The sequence below is a fragment of the Larus michahellis genome, chromosome 2 (assembly GCF_964199755.1).
Source record: "Larus michahellis chromosome 2, bLarMic1.1, whole genome shotgun sequence".
Taxonomy (NCBI): domain Eukaryota; kingdom Metazoa; phylum Chordata; class Aves; order Charadriiformes; family Laridae; genus Larus; species Larus michahellis.
In genome coordinates this window covers 58,983,093-58,998,207 of record NC_133897.1, presented here as the reverse complement: position 1 = coordinate 58,998,207, position 15,115 = coordinate 58,983,093, and the positions used below count along the sequence as shown (strand labels likewise).

The 15,115-nt window shown below is 39.2% G+C and overlaps 1 protein-coding gene across 3 annotated transcripts in view; it reads left to right on the top strand.

Moving 5' to 3' along the window:
• TPK1 (thiamin pyrophosphokinase 1) overlaps window positions 1-15,115 on the top strand; it is a 307,503-nt gene that overhangs the window by 241,790 nt on the left and 50,598 nt on the right. For all 3 annotated transcript variants that reach the window (XM_074575637.1, XM_074575638.1, XM_074575639.1), the window contains one exon: window positions 2,585-2,696. In XM_074575637.1, the coding sequence (XP_074431738.1) occupies window positions 2,585-2,696 (112 nt within the window). The remainder of the gene's footprint in view (window positions 1-2,584; window positions 2,697-15,115) is intronic.

Sequence of the window (15,115 nt, the reverse complement as noted above, 5' to 3'; positions counted from 1 at the left end):
CGTTTGGGGGTTTTTGTTTGGTTTTTTTCTCCTCAATGACCATTTCCCTTTTCTATCCCTGCTGCCCTCAATAATATTAAGATCCTATACTGATCTAAAGAATAGTCTTTAAAACTGTCTTGTGTAATATGAGTGAACCAATCTCTAAGCCATGAGTTTGGCTTAAACGTTGAGAGGTATTTTAAAAAATAATTTGGCTTTTAATATTTCAATTCCTATTTACTTGCTGTCTTGGGTTTAGCCCTTTGGGCTCCTAGTTTGAAATTTCTCATAACTGAGGGCTAGAAAATGTCCTTTTAGGAAAGAAAGTCAAGATTCTCACGTAATCACGGGGGTATGTGAACTGAGATTTTTGGGGAATATCAGGCAGCGAAAGACTCCTGATAAAATCCTAGATATTTGCAAACCTCTGCTAATGACATCTTTTGTTTTAAAGATTTATTTCATGAGAACAGAAAGACAGATTTCTGCGTAAATGTCTTATTGAATTTCATCCCTATCTGTAGGATAGGCCAGAATGTCATAAAATAGGAAATACAAAGCTAGTAGTAGGCAGACAGATTTTTTGAGAATACAGGACTTAATGAGGTTCTCTGTCAATCCAGTTACTTTTACCTCTCTTTTTCATATTCCTTAGCTAATTGATAAATGTAGCGAGTTTGCTGCTGTCCCTGAGTAGCTCTGAGCAGTGATATGTATATTCATTGGGAAGAGTCCTTCTCTCCTTCACCATAAAATGCATTACAGACAATATCTGTGATCACGTAACAAGAGAGCTTGTACTGGTACTTCTCCTCTCCCTTTCCTCCTCCCTCCATACTGTGAGAGAGAAGCAGCACGGCATATTGCATAGCTAAAAGGTTATCAAGCCTGAATTTGTTACACCTCTGAATTTGTCAGGCAAGCATTCGCAACCACTATAGAAATACACGGCTCATCACCACATGAAGCTGGACACCCTAAGAAGACAGATGATATTGGATTGGTTTTCTTGATGCTCTGCAAACAATCAAACAGGCTTAAGCTATGCAATCTGATACTCCCTAATTGACAGCTTTTCCAAGGTTCATTTGTTAACTGAGAGCATGACATGTATTGAAGTTGTTTCTTCATAATGCATTTGGCATTAACAGAAGAAGCTGTCGAATGCCTCAGACATCAACATCTCAGCAATAAGATACTTCGCCTCCAGTGTTGACTTTCTAACTAGTGACTTCATATTTCAAAGGACATTTGTAATGAGCATATGAGAGGACAGGACATAAGAAAAAAGCTCAAATACATTCCCCAAAAGGAAGTTTGTGAGAAGGTATTTTTGCTGCTTGGGACATTCACCTGAGTTTTATGGGTCAACTCTTCTTTTTTCTTTTGGTATAAAACCTTGCTTTCTTGCTTAACAAAGTACTCGCTGAATACTCATTGGGTTGCAGAGGGTTCTTTTATTTTGGTAGATTAATAAGTAGGCATATCTGATTTTATTTATAATGATGAAAAATTTGTGTGTAAAAGACATGCTCAAGGGTTTAACTTGCCCGTGCAGCCACAATAAAATAAAATAAAACCCCAAAGAAACTTCTATTTCAAAGAATACTAACCTTACCCTAGATGAGGCCCATGTTTGTTTGAAAGCATAAATTACCTGTGCAGAAGAGAGCAGAGGAGGATTTCTCCACTGATCTTGTCACTGTTTTGCATTTACTGTTTTCTTGTAGATAGTTTTCATAAACACTTTCTTAGTTTCTTAGAACAAAAATGGTGCCAGAACTCAACATTCAGCTTCTTTTTTTTTTTTCTCATTCTGTAAAAGATTTCCACTATCTACTCTTCTTTACAACTGTTCATATGCTGATACCTGGCAAGATGTTCATGCAGCATCTATAAGTACTAATTAAGAGTTTGGTCACAAATACACCACCGTTAAAAACTGCTGCTTTTCCTGCATCCCGTGAAGTTGACAGTTACAAGACGAATTTATCTTAGATATACAAAAAAAGTCGTTTAATTTCACTTCGTTGTTCTTACTTAGTGTAAGCATGTTATTCTAAATATTTAGCTTAATTTCTCTAGCACCTAGTTAAGTTTCTGCATGTATTATTGCTTCTGGGAGGAGTACATGCCTGGGGAAGTGCATGAAATTTTACAGATGTTGTCAAAATAATGAAGGAGTTTCAGTGGTGCTTTGACTAGCATTGTTTTGGAAGTGAAACACAGCTGTTTAGATGGGAGAAAAAAAATAAATGAATGGGTCAGGATGCCTTCATTTCACAGGAATAAAGAGACGAGTTTTGACAGAAATGCCTTTTCAGAAAATGCCAGGGAAGAATGAGCAAAGCCAGATTCTGCTTGGAAAAACCCAAAAACAAACTTTTTGAAAGCACTGATGTCTGGAACCTAAACACATGTGTCTCCTCCCTCTGTAAACATGAACGACCTGAATTCCTGCAGCCAAATATTCCTGAGCCTTTGGGACACATTCTGGACCAGTCTCCATCTGAATACTTCATGTTTTATTTGCAAGGTCTGTTGGCAAATGCTGTTTGAGTCCCTGTCAAGCACTGACTCCAGGGACCCTTCTGTCTTGCAGGGCAAGCACAAGCTGCATGTAGACACGGGACTGGAAGGTGCCTGGTGCGGCCTTATCCCCATCGGGAGCTCCTGCGAGAGCGTGACCACGACAGGCCTCAAGTGGAACCTCAGTAAGTCAGACGTCTCCGGGACGGCGGGTTTGACGTTATTCTAACCCCACATTTACATCAGCCGCACCCGTGCTGAAAGGCCTTATGTGTTTGTTGGTCAAACGTGGCATTGAATCTCTACCAGGCCATTTTTTTCTAGATATGAAGTTTAAAAAAAAAAAGATAAATATATTAAACCTGAGATATGGCAGGCAGAAACCTGTTTTCCATTTGGGAGTCATTGTGCTGTTTAAATAGAACATTTGTTGAGGTCATGATGCATTACCATCCTGATACATTGCCCTCCAGGGAGGGGAAGCTGTGAGTGCCTAAACTCCTGGTTATAAGCCATAAAGTTACAACAAATAATAATGTGATACAGATTATTAAAGCTACCTCACTTCTCCTGAACTGCTTCACTTATATTGTCTATTTGTCAACTCTGAATGAATAGATCTTTTTCTTATTTTAAAGTGGATAAACGTGCATTTGATCTAGAACAGGGTTGTTTATCTGTAGAGAAAGGAGGTTTCTCGACCAAAAAAAATTGAAACAGTCTTCATCCTCCTGACCCCTCCTCCCTAAAGCAAAGCAATAATTGAGAGGCTCTGCTCTTGCAGTCTGATTTACATGGCCAGACTTAAGAGCCATCCCATGTAGAAAAGGCACGCCATTCTCACAGTTTGCAGTGCAGTGCCCTTGTTGGCTAATAATTAATCTGAGGCTGACCCACTGTGCCAGCCAGCAGCACATGTACTCATCTAAGGAGTGTCTTGTTCCACGGAGGGTTTGAGCATGTGCAGTTGAGGAGGTGGTAGGCATTAGTAGCTCACTAATGATAAAAGATACAAATATGGCATTAATTTCAAGATGTGAGACACTCGCCACGTGAAGCGCTGTCTGGCTAGTGATATTTTAATCCTTTTAAACTGAATTGTAAGAGCTGAATGTATTGTATAAGGGGTGTTCTCTTAAATTGAGAGAGTCACATATTTTCATTTGTACTGGTAAGTACAGTTGACAAGTAAAGTACTGAATCTTCATCTGCTCATCTCCTGTTGTGCAATGGATTCTGTGGCCTGTTGCACTCAGGGACTGCTCATTTCTCCATAAATGTTCTGCCCTCCAGAGTGAGGTGAAAGAAGCTCAAACCAGTCTCACGTTAATGAAGGGAGCATCTCTGAAGCCTGTGTCGTTTTGCAAAAGGTTACTGTGTGGATCAAATTGTGGTAGACTCTGTAAGGTTGCTTTCCTTTCTTGTGGTTTTGGTTATTAGTTTAAAAAACAAGTTATTTTTCGGATACATATTTTTTACTTTAATGACATAAATTTCATCAAATTTACAAGGTGCTCATTAGAAAGATGGGAATTTTAGTGGTAGGCTGTTTGGTCCCACAAATTGCATGACTTTGTTACTACTAAATTATGATTGCCTGACCAGCTGAACCTAAGGAGAAAGGGATTACAAGTCTAGCTGGGCCAGCTGGAGGGGAACATAGTGGGAAGATCAATGATAATAAATAGTGAGTTTGTATCTAGGATTGGGTTGAGATATCAGTTTCTTTGATGTTTATTATTTTAATTGTGCTGTAATAAACTTCTTGAGGATACTTAGGGGCATAGCTAGATATGGACTTATGGGTATTTATATTACACTTAATTTGGTCTTTTTTTTTTCTTTTTCTGGGAGACAAAAAATTATTTAAGTGACTGTTTCCTACATGTTAACATGACACCACCTTCTCTGCTTCTCCCAGTCCTTGTTGCTGTCTGTTTCCAAGAGGAAACCTCAGACCTCTACAGTGTTTTCCTCGGTGATGTGTACACTGCAGCCCATTACAGACTACACTTTCTGTCTCAGTATTCATGTTTCTTACAGGTTCCTTCATTTATTTCTCTGCATTATTATCACAGATAGATATGTAAAAACAAAAATGATCTGGTCTACCTTGAAGACGTTTAATCTATCTGGGACACCAAGGTCATTACAACCTGAAACTGCTCTTGTGCCCAGGTGACTGGACCTAACCTTTACTCATCCAAATACAGATTTTAATCAGGTTATTGTTCAGATACTGATAAAACAAATTAAAAGTGTAGTTGCATCCCCAAAAAGGAAGCCAATATCTCAAATACAGCATGTGGTTAGTTGTGACTTTGTTGGACTTTTTCCTTAATAAATAAGCCTTACATTCAGATAACCTAAGTTTGATATTAGCTTTCATTGCGTTCATGACTTCTGTGCTGCCTGTAGTTTTGCAGTTACGTTTAAAAATATTAGTCCTCCCGTAAATTGTGATGGAGAAGCAAAGGCTCACCTGGGAAGAAAAGGGAATGAGAAAATACTGAAGTGTGACATGGATGTCAGCGTTGCTGCTGATGGCTGGCAGTGGCAGAGCTTTCCCTGTTCATTTGTTAATGGCACTCTGAGGACTTGCCTTCATAAGCGTCAATGCTCTGATTATAAATTCATTTTCATATGTAAATCATGAAAGAAATGGCATTTTTAAGCCAAATATGACATCAAAGGCCTTTTCCTCCAGTTTGTTATGGAATTAATTGAATATGACCAAACAAGTTTGTTTTTAAGAAGTAATTTTTGAGTTTTCAAAATATTTGTTTTAAGTGTCTGGGTGATAAACTAATTCCAGAATTTTAGTTCTGTCTGAACAGTCAAAAAAGATGCATTAGATGAGACGGGAGCCCTCATTTTTGCAAATAATAATTTCCAGCAACTCAAAATTCAAGTAACACTCCATTATAAGAAAGAGCTGGCTTTGTATCAAGGTTTCGAATGTTTAACACTGATGTCTGTCTGAGCATATTTGGATTACTCTGCTGATTAAAATTTGCAAAACTAAAGGGTAGTCAAATGTTATCTGTGTCTAATCTACAGGTCCTGTCAAAAGCCTTCATAGCTTCTCAACAGAAAAAGCCAAAGATAAATAGCTAAGACAGAAACTATATTGGGTTGAGAGTAGGCTACCAAAGGTCTCATTTTAATGGCTGTGTTAGATAAACATGAAATCTGCAAACTATTCTGCCAGCAGAGAAACAGTGATGTCTTGATTATATTTTTAATATCACAGAATTCAGTATTTTTTGTGTGTCTGTACAAAGATGCAACAAGTATGCATGCTTTTATGCATGCTTATCTTATCTTAGTTATTTGCTAGCACTTGGCACAAATAGAACTTTCATTTATTTTAGTTCTCATTTTATGGGTGAAAAAACTTGGAGAAGAAAGTGGGAAATTGATTGGAGAAAATATTTTTATCCATACTTGCTATTGTGCAGCACACATTCAGAACACATTATAAACATGTTCTTTCCACTCCCAAAGGAATACAGATCTTTTCTCTATTAAAATCTGATTTACAGCACAGGAATCAGATAATGCTTTATCTGATTTGACTCACCTGGCTGCTTGCTGATAACAGCTCCCATGTCTAATAAATAAATAACAAAAAAATCTAATAAGGCCAGAATTACCCAGCATTCTTCATTAGGTCCTCAGTGGTGCTTTCATGGAAGGTGAATAAGAATGAAGGTAGAAATCAGCTGCACTGTTAATCATAGAAGAGGTTGGAGGGTAATGGTAGGCTTTTCTAGGAAATGGTTCCTTTTCTGGGACATTACTGTAGAAAATAATCTTGCCAACTAATTTACTCCTCATCCCTGTGGCCTTTAATATGCTGTATGTCATACCTGTACTGAAAATGCTGGCATATACATATATAAACTGTGTATGTGATTGTGCTTTCCAGATAATTTTCATGCAAATTTGCTTCTTTAGGGAGGAAGTTAAATTGCTGTAAAATGCTACCATTCAGAAGAGTGCCACTGTCATTTCACTTCAAAAGGCAATAGCAATAACAATGGGAGCAAGACCTTTCTCTAACTGTAGCAACAGAGCATCCACTGACTGCTAACTTCACAGGTAGATAAAGAGGATCCAAAATCTTTTTGATGCTGTTTACATTGTTAGTAAAATTGAAATGTTTGCGCTGTTTTTTCACTGTTTTACTTCATCAGGGTTTTGTTGACGTTGCATTGTGAATGGAACAAAAAGATTACAAAAGCAGTGGGGTTTTATGTCTCAAGAGAAATGCAGAGTCAAAAAGACCAAAGAGAAGAAGTAACTCTCTCCTTTAAAAGAAGTCAGAGGGTGAGGGACTGTTCCGGAAAAGGCTGTAAACTAGGACAATCGACAAGTATCTGTGTGCTAGCGAAGCTGTTTGTATAAGCACTCTGTAAGTTGTTTCATAACTGAAATAGTTTATATGGCACATTTTGCTGCTCCAGTTCATTCTGACTGAGGCAAACTAAGCGGCGCTCCCAGGAGTAGCTCTCTTTTCAGTGGCAGAGTAAAAAGCTTCACAGCTGGATTCCCTTCTCCTCTGCTTTCCTCTTCTTCCCTCCCTTCTCATGTTCTTCACTGGCAAAAGACTCCCAGTCCATGAACTGGCATCTATCTTCAGAGCTTTGGTGATGTATTTTTTCCCTTCTTCATTACAGCTTTAAGGCTCTGGGTAGGGTGGGGTGACAGAGATGATGCTGCTGCTCCCAAAGCTTTGGGTGGTTTTGACCTTTGGCAAACTATTTGCCTACAGGAGTGCTGCTGTCTGCATTCCAGGGTCACATCATTTATTACATGCTGAAATACTTTTCCAATAAAGCAGGTGTTCCGATGGTGGCAGCCTAGCATCCCACGGGTTTACTGCCAGTCAGCAAAAGCAACGAGGGCATTGCTTAGCATTTCATGAAAAGATTTCAAACCAAAAAAGACCATTTGGCATACATTAAAGGACTGATGAACACAGAGCTCAGTTGTGCTGGGCCCCTAAAGCTGTATTTGCACTTTTTCCTGAACAGGAGCTTGAGAACTCAGTCAAACTTTGTGAATGGACTTGCAATGGGGATTTGAGGTCACGCATTCAGTCCATTTCCATATATTTCAAGGAATGTATGGAATTAGTGGGAGGGAGATTTGGTTCCAGCTCTTTTTTAGCAAAGTAGCAGGGTCCTGGCATTCAGTGTGGAAAGGCTGCTTTAAAGTGATAAACAGATATGCTCTTCCAGATCACAGTGTTGGGGCACCATTACTGCTGTAGGACTCCACTTATGGAAAGATTCATGTGAGTACCTTAGTTCTGAACTAGCTCAAACCAGTTCCAGTGGTAAGGTTAGCCCAGCTGGATGGCCATCTTTAACGGGACATAGGGACATGTATGTATGATCCTTCCATACAGCAGTAATAGGCAGTAATTGCCAGGAAGGGGTAGAATAAAAGAAACCTGAGAGAGACTTCTCCAGCACGGCTGTGCACAGAGCAGTTGGCTCTCCACAACCTAAGTAATACCATCCTGAAGTAAACTGGAGACACTTATTTATGCCTAGCTACATTACTGTGGCACATTGCAACTACGGAAACTGATTTCATTATTCATATAGAGGTGACAGGGTTTTCAAGAGAGCAAAATGCTGTTCTTTCCCTTGCGTCCCCTACGGTGCTTCAGTCCTTCCTTCTCCTTATGGAAATATAACCTGGAGGTATGAGGAAATAGGTGCTGTGCTTCAGCCCAGCTTTGGTGCAGGTAATCCTCATCTCTCTGGTGGCAGTAGATTGGTGAGAATACTAAAGTCACATGAAAATCAAAAGCAACCTGCTGCTACTCAAGGATATGAGTTGTAAAGACGAAGCACCTTTCTGGGGAAGAGATCTACAGAGAGCCAGAGAGCTACCATTTAAATTGGTGGGATCCAGAGTAATGCTGTATATTTCAGCAGTGGCTCTGAATTTTCATCAGTGAGCGCAGGGGCAGAATTTGTCCAAGAAAGAGATCTTTGAGTTTATCCTAAAGACGTTTAACCCTAAAGGCATTCTCATCAGTCAGCCTGCCCATATGGATACTGGGAAATCATCTCATTTAGACAATGGCAGACGCAAAGCTGAAACATAATGGTGTACTTGAATGAAAGTCAGTGAAAAATTGGCCAGAGTACAAATGCTCGTTTGTCATATCCCCTGCAAACATACTTTAATTGTTTTCTTATTTAAATGCCCAGAATCAGCCATAAAAAATGTGTGTGTCACACTGCCGAGAGATTTCCAAAACCAAGAAAGCTCTCTGAAGCATGTGGTGAGTTATTGCCAGTTCCCAGCGTCTCTGCAGAACGCCAAAAGGGCAAGGACCGGTAGGAGGACAAATCAATCACTTCTGGTTAGAGTCTCCCAGAGTTAACAAATGAGATGCATTTGTCTGTGGTGACTCACTTAATGAACAAGTGTGCTATTTACATTTTTGGAGAGTTGTTCGAGTAGGTAGGCGTTACCATTAAGAATTGACTCCTCCTTTCCAACTTGTTTACGGACCTTCCAGTTGTGTTTATTTTTTAGTACATACTGATGTATGTGATTGATCTCTTCTCCCCCAAAATATGACACTGAGGGAAATTATTTCCTCTGCAGTGATCTATTCCTGTACCTTAATGGCAAAAAATTGTGGCTATTCCCTCTACACTGTCTCAATTCTTCATTCGCTACTCCCTTTCTAAACACTTTGCGCGTTGTATCTGAGGGGGCCTTGCTCTCTCCCAGTTTTTGCCTCTAGTTGTTTGTGGAAAAGAAGAGGTGGATTTTTCCTTGCTGTTGTATGAAGTTCCGCAGAGGACAAAAGGCTGGTGGGTGTCGTCACTGACTTTCGTTGCATGCTTCTAAAAAGTTATGTTTTGTCTGTAAGTTGTTTATGGCATCCTGATGTGTAATTAAAAAGCCGTTAACAACTAACTGTAGTGAGTGTGCTCTGGAACTAATAATTTTAGACATACATACCAATTACAGACCACTAAGCAAATCTGTTGTTTTCAGGTGAGTTGGAAAATACAAATTTCTGATAGATGAATACATGTCTTGCCATAGAAGCAGCTGTGGCTTCTTTTGGGCAGTAAATACACATGGGGGAGTCAGGGCAACAGCAGGAAAGGGAAGAAAAAAGAGAGAAAAGAGTGGAAAAACTGGGATGTGAGGAGATCGCATGTGGGATTAGAAACATGTTTTGGAGAGAAGAAAGGGCAGAAAACATTAAAATGGGGGAAGATATGAATACCGAGATTGAGAAAATAAGAACAGAGGTGTTTTAAGTAGACAGCAGATATCTTCCCTTTTGAAGCACTGGATTAAGACCAAAAGTTCTCAGTCTTATTATTTTTCTGTTGTTAGCAATCATCTCCCTCATATTCCACTGCTGTCCAGGCATAATAACCTGTTTCTACTTTCAGTTAACTGGTCAGCTTAAGTGATGCAGACCTGTCCATATGATCTGCCTGGGTATTGATCCAACAGCAAAAGATGGCATTAGACATTTGATTTGAAAATGAGAAGGAAAACTCTTTACTTGCACCCTTATGGCTACCAATTCAAGACTCTGAAATTAGGGAAAAACGGAAACAGAGAAATAAAATTAAGTAGTGGGTTTGGATGTAATCACGCTTACAGATTCAGGACACCACCATCTTTTAGTGTCCCAGGTGTGTCCTCTGGGATATGAATCTCGAGCCATAGTTGAAGGTGCAGATGTGTACAACCTCAACCTCTCCCACTGCAGAAACTGAGACACCTGGGAGGAATAAGGTGAAGTACTGCTGAAACGTGGGATTTTCTTATTGTTCAGCCAGTTGATTGCCTGGAGTTTTTACTCTAAACAAATACTTTAGCTACTTACAAGTTAGCTGTTCATTTCTCTTAGCAGCCGAGCCGAGCTCTCAGCACCCTGACATTCCTGCCTTGAAATGGTCCTGTAAAGCACAGCATACTCCAAAATGAAAGCTGTGGTATCTTATTTAAGATAACCACTTTTTATGTTAATGTGTCTGTGCCTTTGCTCTGGAACGGTTTAACAGGTGCAATGGCATTATCAATTCCGTTGTAATAAGCAACATACAGAAACCTGTGAGGAATTTAATATGCCTGCATTCAATCCAGTTTAAATCTATGCAGTAAATAAGACATAAAGCCCTATGATGAGTCAGGGCTCAAAGCGTGTCGGTTAAGAGAATACTATTTACTGAAAGAGTCTGGCCTGCTTGGTTAATGTGACTGTAAAATTAAAGGATGAAAGCTAAAGAACCTGAATTAAAATTTCACAGGTAAACTTTAATTCTGGCATCCCGTAGCTCTCAAGTCCATGACTTTGCAGCCTTAGCATTTCTTAAGAGTCGTCTTCCATGTGTATTATATCCAAATGAATGTGGATCCCTGTAGTATTAACAGGTCTGTAGCATGTCCCATTGTATCAATAAAAGTCTAGCTCAGTATGTGGTAGCTGAGTTTCCTGTTACCTACATTTTGAAGCTTTTCGTTGTATTTAATAAGAAAATATTGGTAAAACCAATGAAATCTTTCAATCAAGTCCAAATACATTTAGTATATTTTAAGTGGGTGGTGATACATATAACTAAAAAAATAGTAAATCCAAATAAATGGGAGTGGCATGGATGTCAAGAGATCTTACAATCCATATCGCTTTCCTATGGCATCACTCCTAAAAAAATGGTTCCTCTTTTATAAGCTTTCAGTATTGGGGCTTCCTTCATAACAGCTTCTTTAGAAAGTCTGCCCCAGTTAGAATTTCTTTTTTCCTTTCTGTATTCTGCGGATACAGTATGTGATAAATATATTCTCATGCTCTTAAGGATTAGAACACAGCATTTATAATCTAATTGCCAATAAGAAATCTCAGAATTGTACGTTTAGGTTTCCCAAGCGTAGGGCATAACTCTATAATTTACACAGGCACCAGCAATACCACTGTATCACCACTGATTGGCATGCCACTTAATGATGCTGTTTATGAGACAATTTTCTAATCAGCTGCGTGAACACTCATCAGGAGCTTGCTTCTTGATTTGAAGCAGAGGAGTTGGAGAGAAAGATAGGGTTTGTTTTGCTTATAAAAACAAACCAGGAAAAATGCAAGTTATAAAGAGAACTAACAGGGGGCATAGATGCAGTAAAAAAAAAAAAGGCAAACCACAATTATAGAGAGCTTTGATATCATGAGTCTGGATTATGCATTTACAAGCTCGATGTAGAATTAAAAGCTGTGGCGTGAATGAGTCAGTATTCTTCAGGGTATTTCCTTCGTGTATTTTGAAACTGGATGATGATAGCTTAAACATTAACATTCTGGGTTTTAACAGGTGCTATATTTCCAATCATCATTTAATAATAATTATCTGATTTGATATTGTAGATAGTCTGTTGGGTCTAGTCAGTTGAAGCTGGTCAGTTTTCCATTCATTTCACATGTCAAATTTTAGTTTTCACCCCAATAAATTTAGTCAACCCTCCCTCCCACTCAAACAATAATTAATTATTCCTTGTCTTCTTCCTATCTTATTTTATTCTTTTATTCTGTAATAGACAGAATAGCTTTAATTTTAAAAATTCTCTAAAACACATGTAAGCTGGATCAAGTGTGTCCAGCATGGAAACAATTAATTATGTAATTTAACAAGATGAGCTCCAGTTGACCTGCGCAATTTATGAATCGCTTTGGTACACACAAATAAAGTACCTCTTTCAAATTTATCCCCAAGTAATCATTGTAAAACTCGTGTAAACACACCTTGCTATCCTGTGGTCTGCATATCCAACGTATGTTGAAGAATTCATGTTTTATGAAAACATTCGAGCTTAATACTGAGCTTGTGGAATTAATGGGAGAATCGCACGTTGACATTAATGTTAGTCTGTCAGTCTGGAGGTGCCTCTGTCCCTTCCTTCACTGAAATAGAGTAACATCAGAAGATTCAGGCATCCGTGTATTTTCATACATGTGACTAGTTCCGTGGAATATAAAGGGATTATTCGGTGGGTAAAGTTAAACATATGCAGAAGTACTTACTACAAGTCAAACTCTGCAGCGGGAGATATAACCTTCAAAAATGCCTGAAATGGCTTTTCTATATGTAAAATAAGGTGGTAGTGACTTTAATCTCAGTCTCCGGGGTTAGCTGTCAGTGCTGGTTCCTATTTGAATATCTCTTCTCACTCACCAATAGTATAAAGCTCCCTTTTCTAGCTCTGCACATTTTTTATGTATTGCTGGTTGGCTGTAGTAATTTACATGAATTCTTCCTCATTTTGCTGTTGAATGTCTGGCCGAGGTATGAAGACATGGTAAGACAAATGACTTTCAAATATTTCTCACATCTGGCTTCTTTACTTGTAGTTAACCAGATGTGGTTTCCTACTGCTACAGCTGTCAGGTCCATGCATCAAGTGAATTTTTCATATGAGGATTCTGGAAAAAAGGGTTCTGTATACCTACCAGAATTTTCAAACAATCATAAAGTTTTAATTAAAATAGCCAAAAGCATTAGAAAATGGTACATGTCTGCATAGTTGTAAGAGAACAAACCACTCTGGATAGAGTGAATCAACCACAGTGGATTTGAATTATTGTTTCTACAGTGCTAAATATTTGCCACACTTTTATGGCGTATGGAAAGCAAGATTTTCAATCCACCTTAAAACCGTGTATGAAGCCAATGCAAGGCGCTCACTAGGGAACAGGGAAAATTTTTCCCATCATGTTATGGGCTTGAAAGTATGAAATACTCACATCAACATAAATCTTAGTTGTACTAGAATAATTAAGTGTCGTTCCTTTTTTTTATTTTAAAATAGGAAGGGTTCCTGTGTTTACCTTTTAACATTCCAAAAGCCCGCAGACTGTTTTTTGGCAAGTGCAAATCAACAAATGCTGGCAATACTTCGAAAGACAGCTTTCTGTTGTGAGCTTCTGTAGAGATTTATGTTGCTCATTTGCAATGTACAGTAGGAAGGTTGGTTGGTTCTTCAGAGCTTTTGCGTGCCACTTTCCCTTTGCTGCTGCCTTTTGTTACCCTGTGTGTTTATGTTAGTATAGTTCTGGAACAGACCTGGACCATCTAAGACTTGTCTTGGATTTTTGGGAGCTCTCCTGCTGGTAATTAATTTTACATGCCAAATATCTCAAGGAAACATTGTTGTCAGTGCACCTTTAGATTAGCTTGTGTTCCTTTTAATGCCTCCGCAATTATTTTAGTGTCCCAGCTGAAATCACCGCAGAATAATTTTACTCACTGTCGTGAAATTAACTTTTTCCAGTTTGTGCCATCCTCTAACTTCCTGGATCTTTGTCAGTCTTGGTTTTGCACCCATATTTCCTGAATTTCTCTGCCAATTTTGTGGTCTACCTCCTCTGCCACTTTTAACAAATCCTTCAGAAGTTAAGGCAGTCTTAAAAACAAACAAACAAACAAACAAACAACAAAGAACAACAACAAAACCCCACAACAACCCACAAATAAAAAAAAAATCCCAAAACTTAATCATCATCATGGCACAGTACCACTTGCTGACTCAGTGGGTAGCACACCAGGCTGGGGATCCAGCAGTAGGGCTGGAACACATCATTAGGTCTCATTAGTATACTGTCTCTCTTCTCCTGCTGTTTGCCTAGTTAACTCTTTGGGGCAGGGACTGTCTGCTATGCTGGGTCTGCACAGCACACCCTGTCCTGCCTGGCAGTCGGGTATACAGGGATAAACATCATTAATTGCAATTGGGAGATGGCTTCTGGAGTTACAGGTGAAAGTTAATACCATGGAATGGTTCCTGATTTTAAATAAATGCATATTCTGTATGTGCGAGAGGCTCAGAAATGCATGTGTTATCCTCAGAAATTGTACTGTGGAAAGAGAAGAAAATCATTGTTGAACATACAGTGCCATCTACAGAATAGGTTGTGCAGCCTCCGCTTCATACCTTATATGGGGTTTTTTGGTTGGTTTTTTGTTGGTTTGTTTCTTTTTTTGTCACAGCACAGTTGACATTCATGGCTAGAGAGTGTATTAGACATTTTTAGCAGATGCCTGCAGAATTGGAGGATGCGGATGAAAGTTCGAGAGCCCAGGGGCGTAGCTGAGCTCTTGCTGAAATGCTGGGGTGCAGGTCCTGCTCTCTCAGCTGCTGCTGCTTGGGAAGTTGATTCTCTCACCCAGGATACCCAAATGGCAGGTCGTTTGTATGCTCACCTACCTCAGCTGTAATCTGCAATGTCTGTAGGCCAGGCATCATAAACAACACCCTTTATTAACTCTCCCTTAGAAGCCTAAATTGTTGGAGTCTGTTGTTGGTTTGGGGTTTTTTTTGTTGGTGGTGTTTTGTTTTGTTTTTAAATACAACTATTTCTAGAAATGCTGCAAGAGCAGCTAACTTTCCTAGCAAGTGCATGACCCACTACTGACAGGGACACAAAGGTGGAAGAAGGAGGGAAGGAAAAGAGAGGAAAAAGTCCATCTGGGATCCTGCTGTGAACAACAGGTATAGTAAAGCACCCTGTCAGCTGTCTTGCCTGTTAAGAGGCAGCTTAAATGTGAGGGAGAAGGGG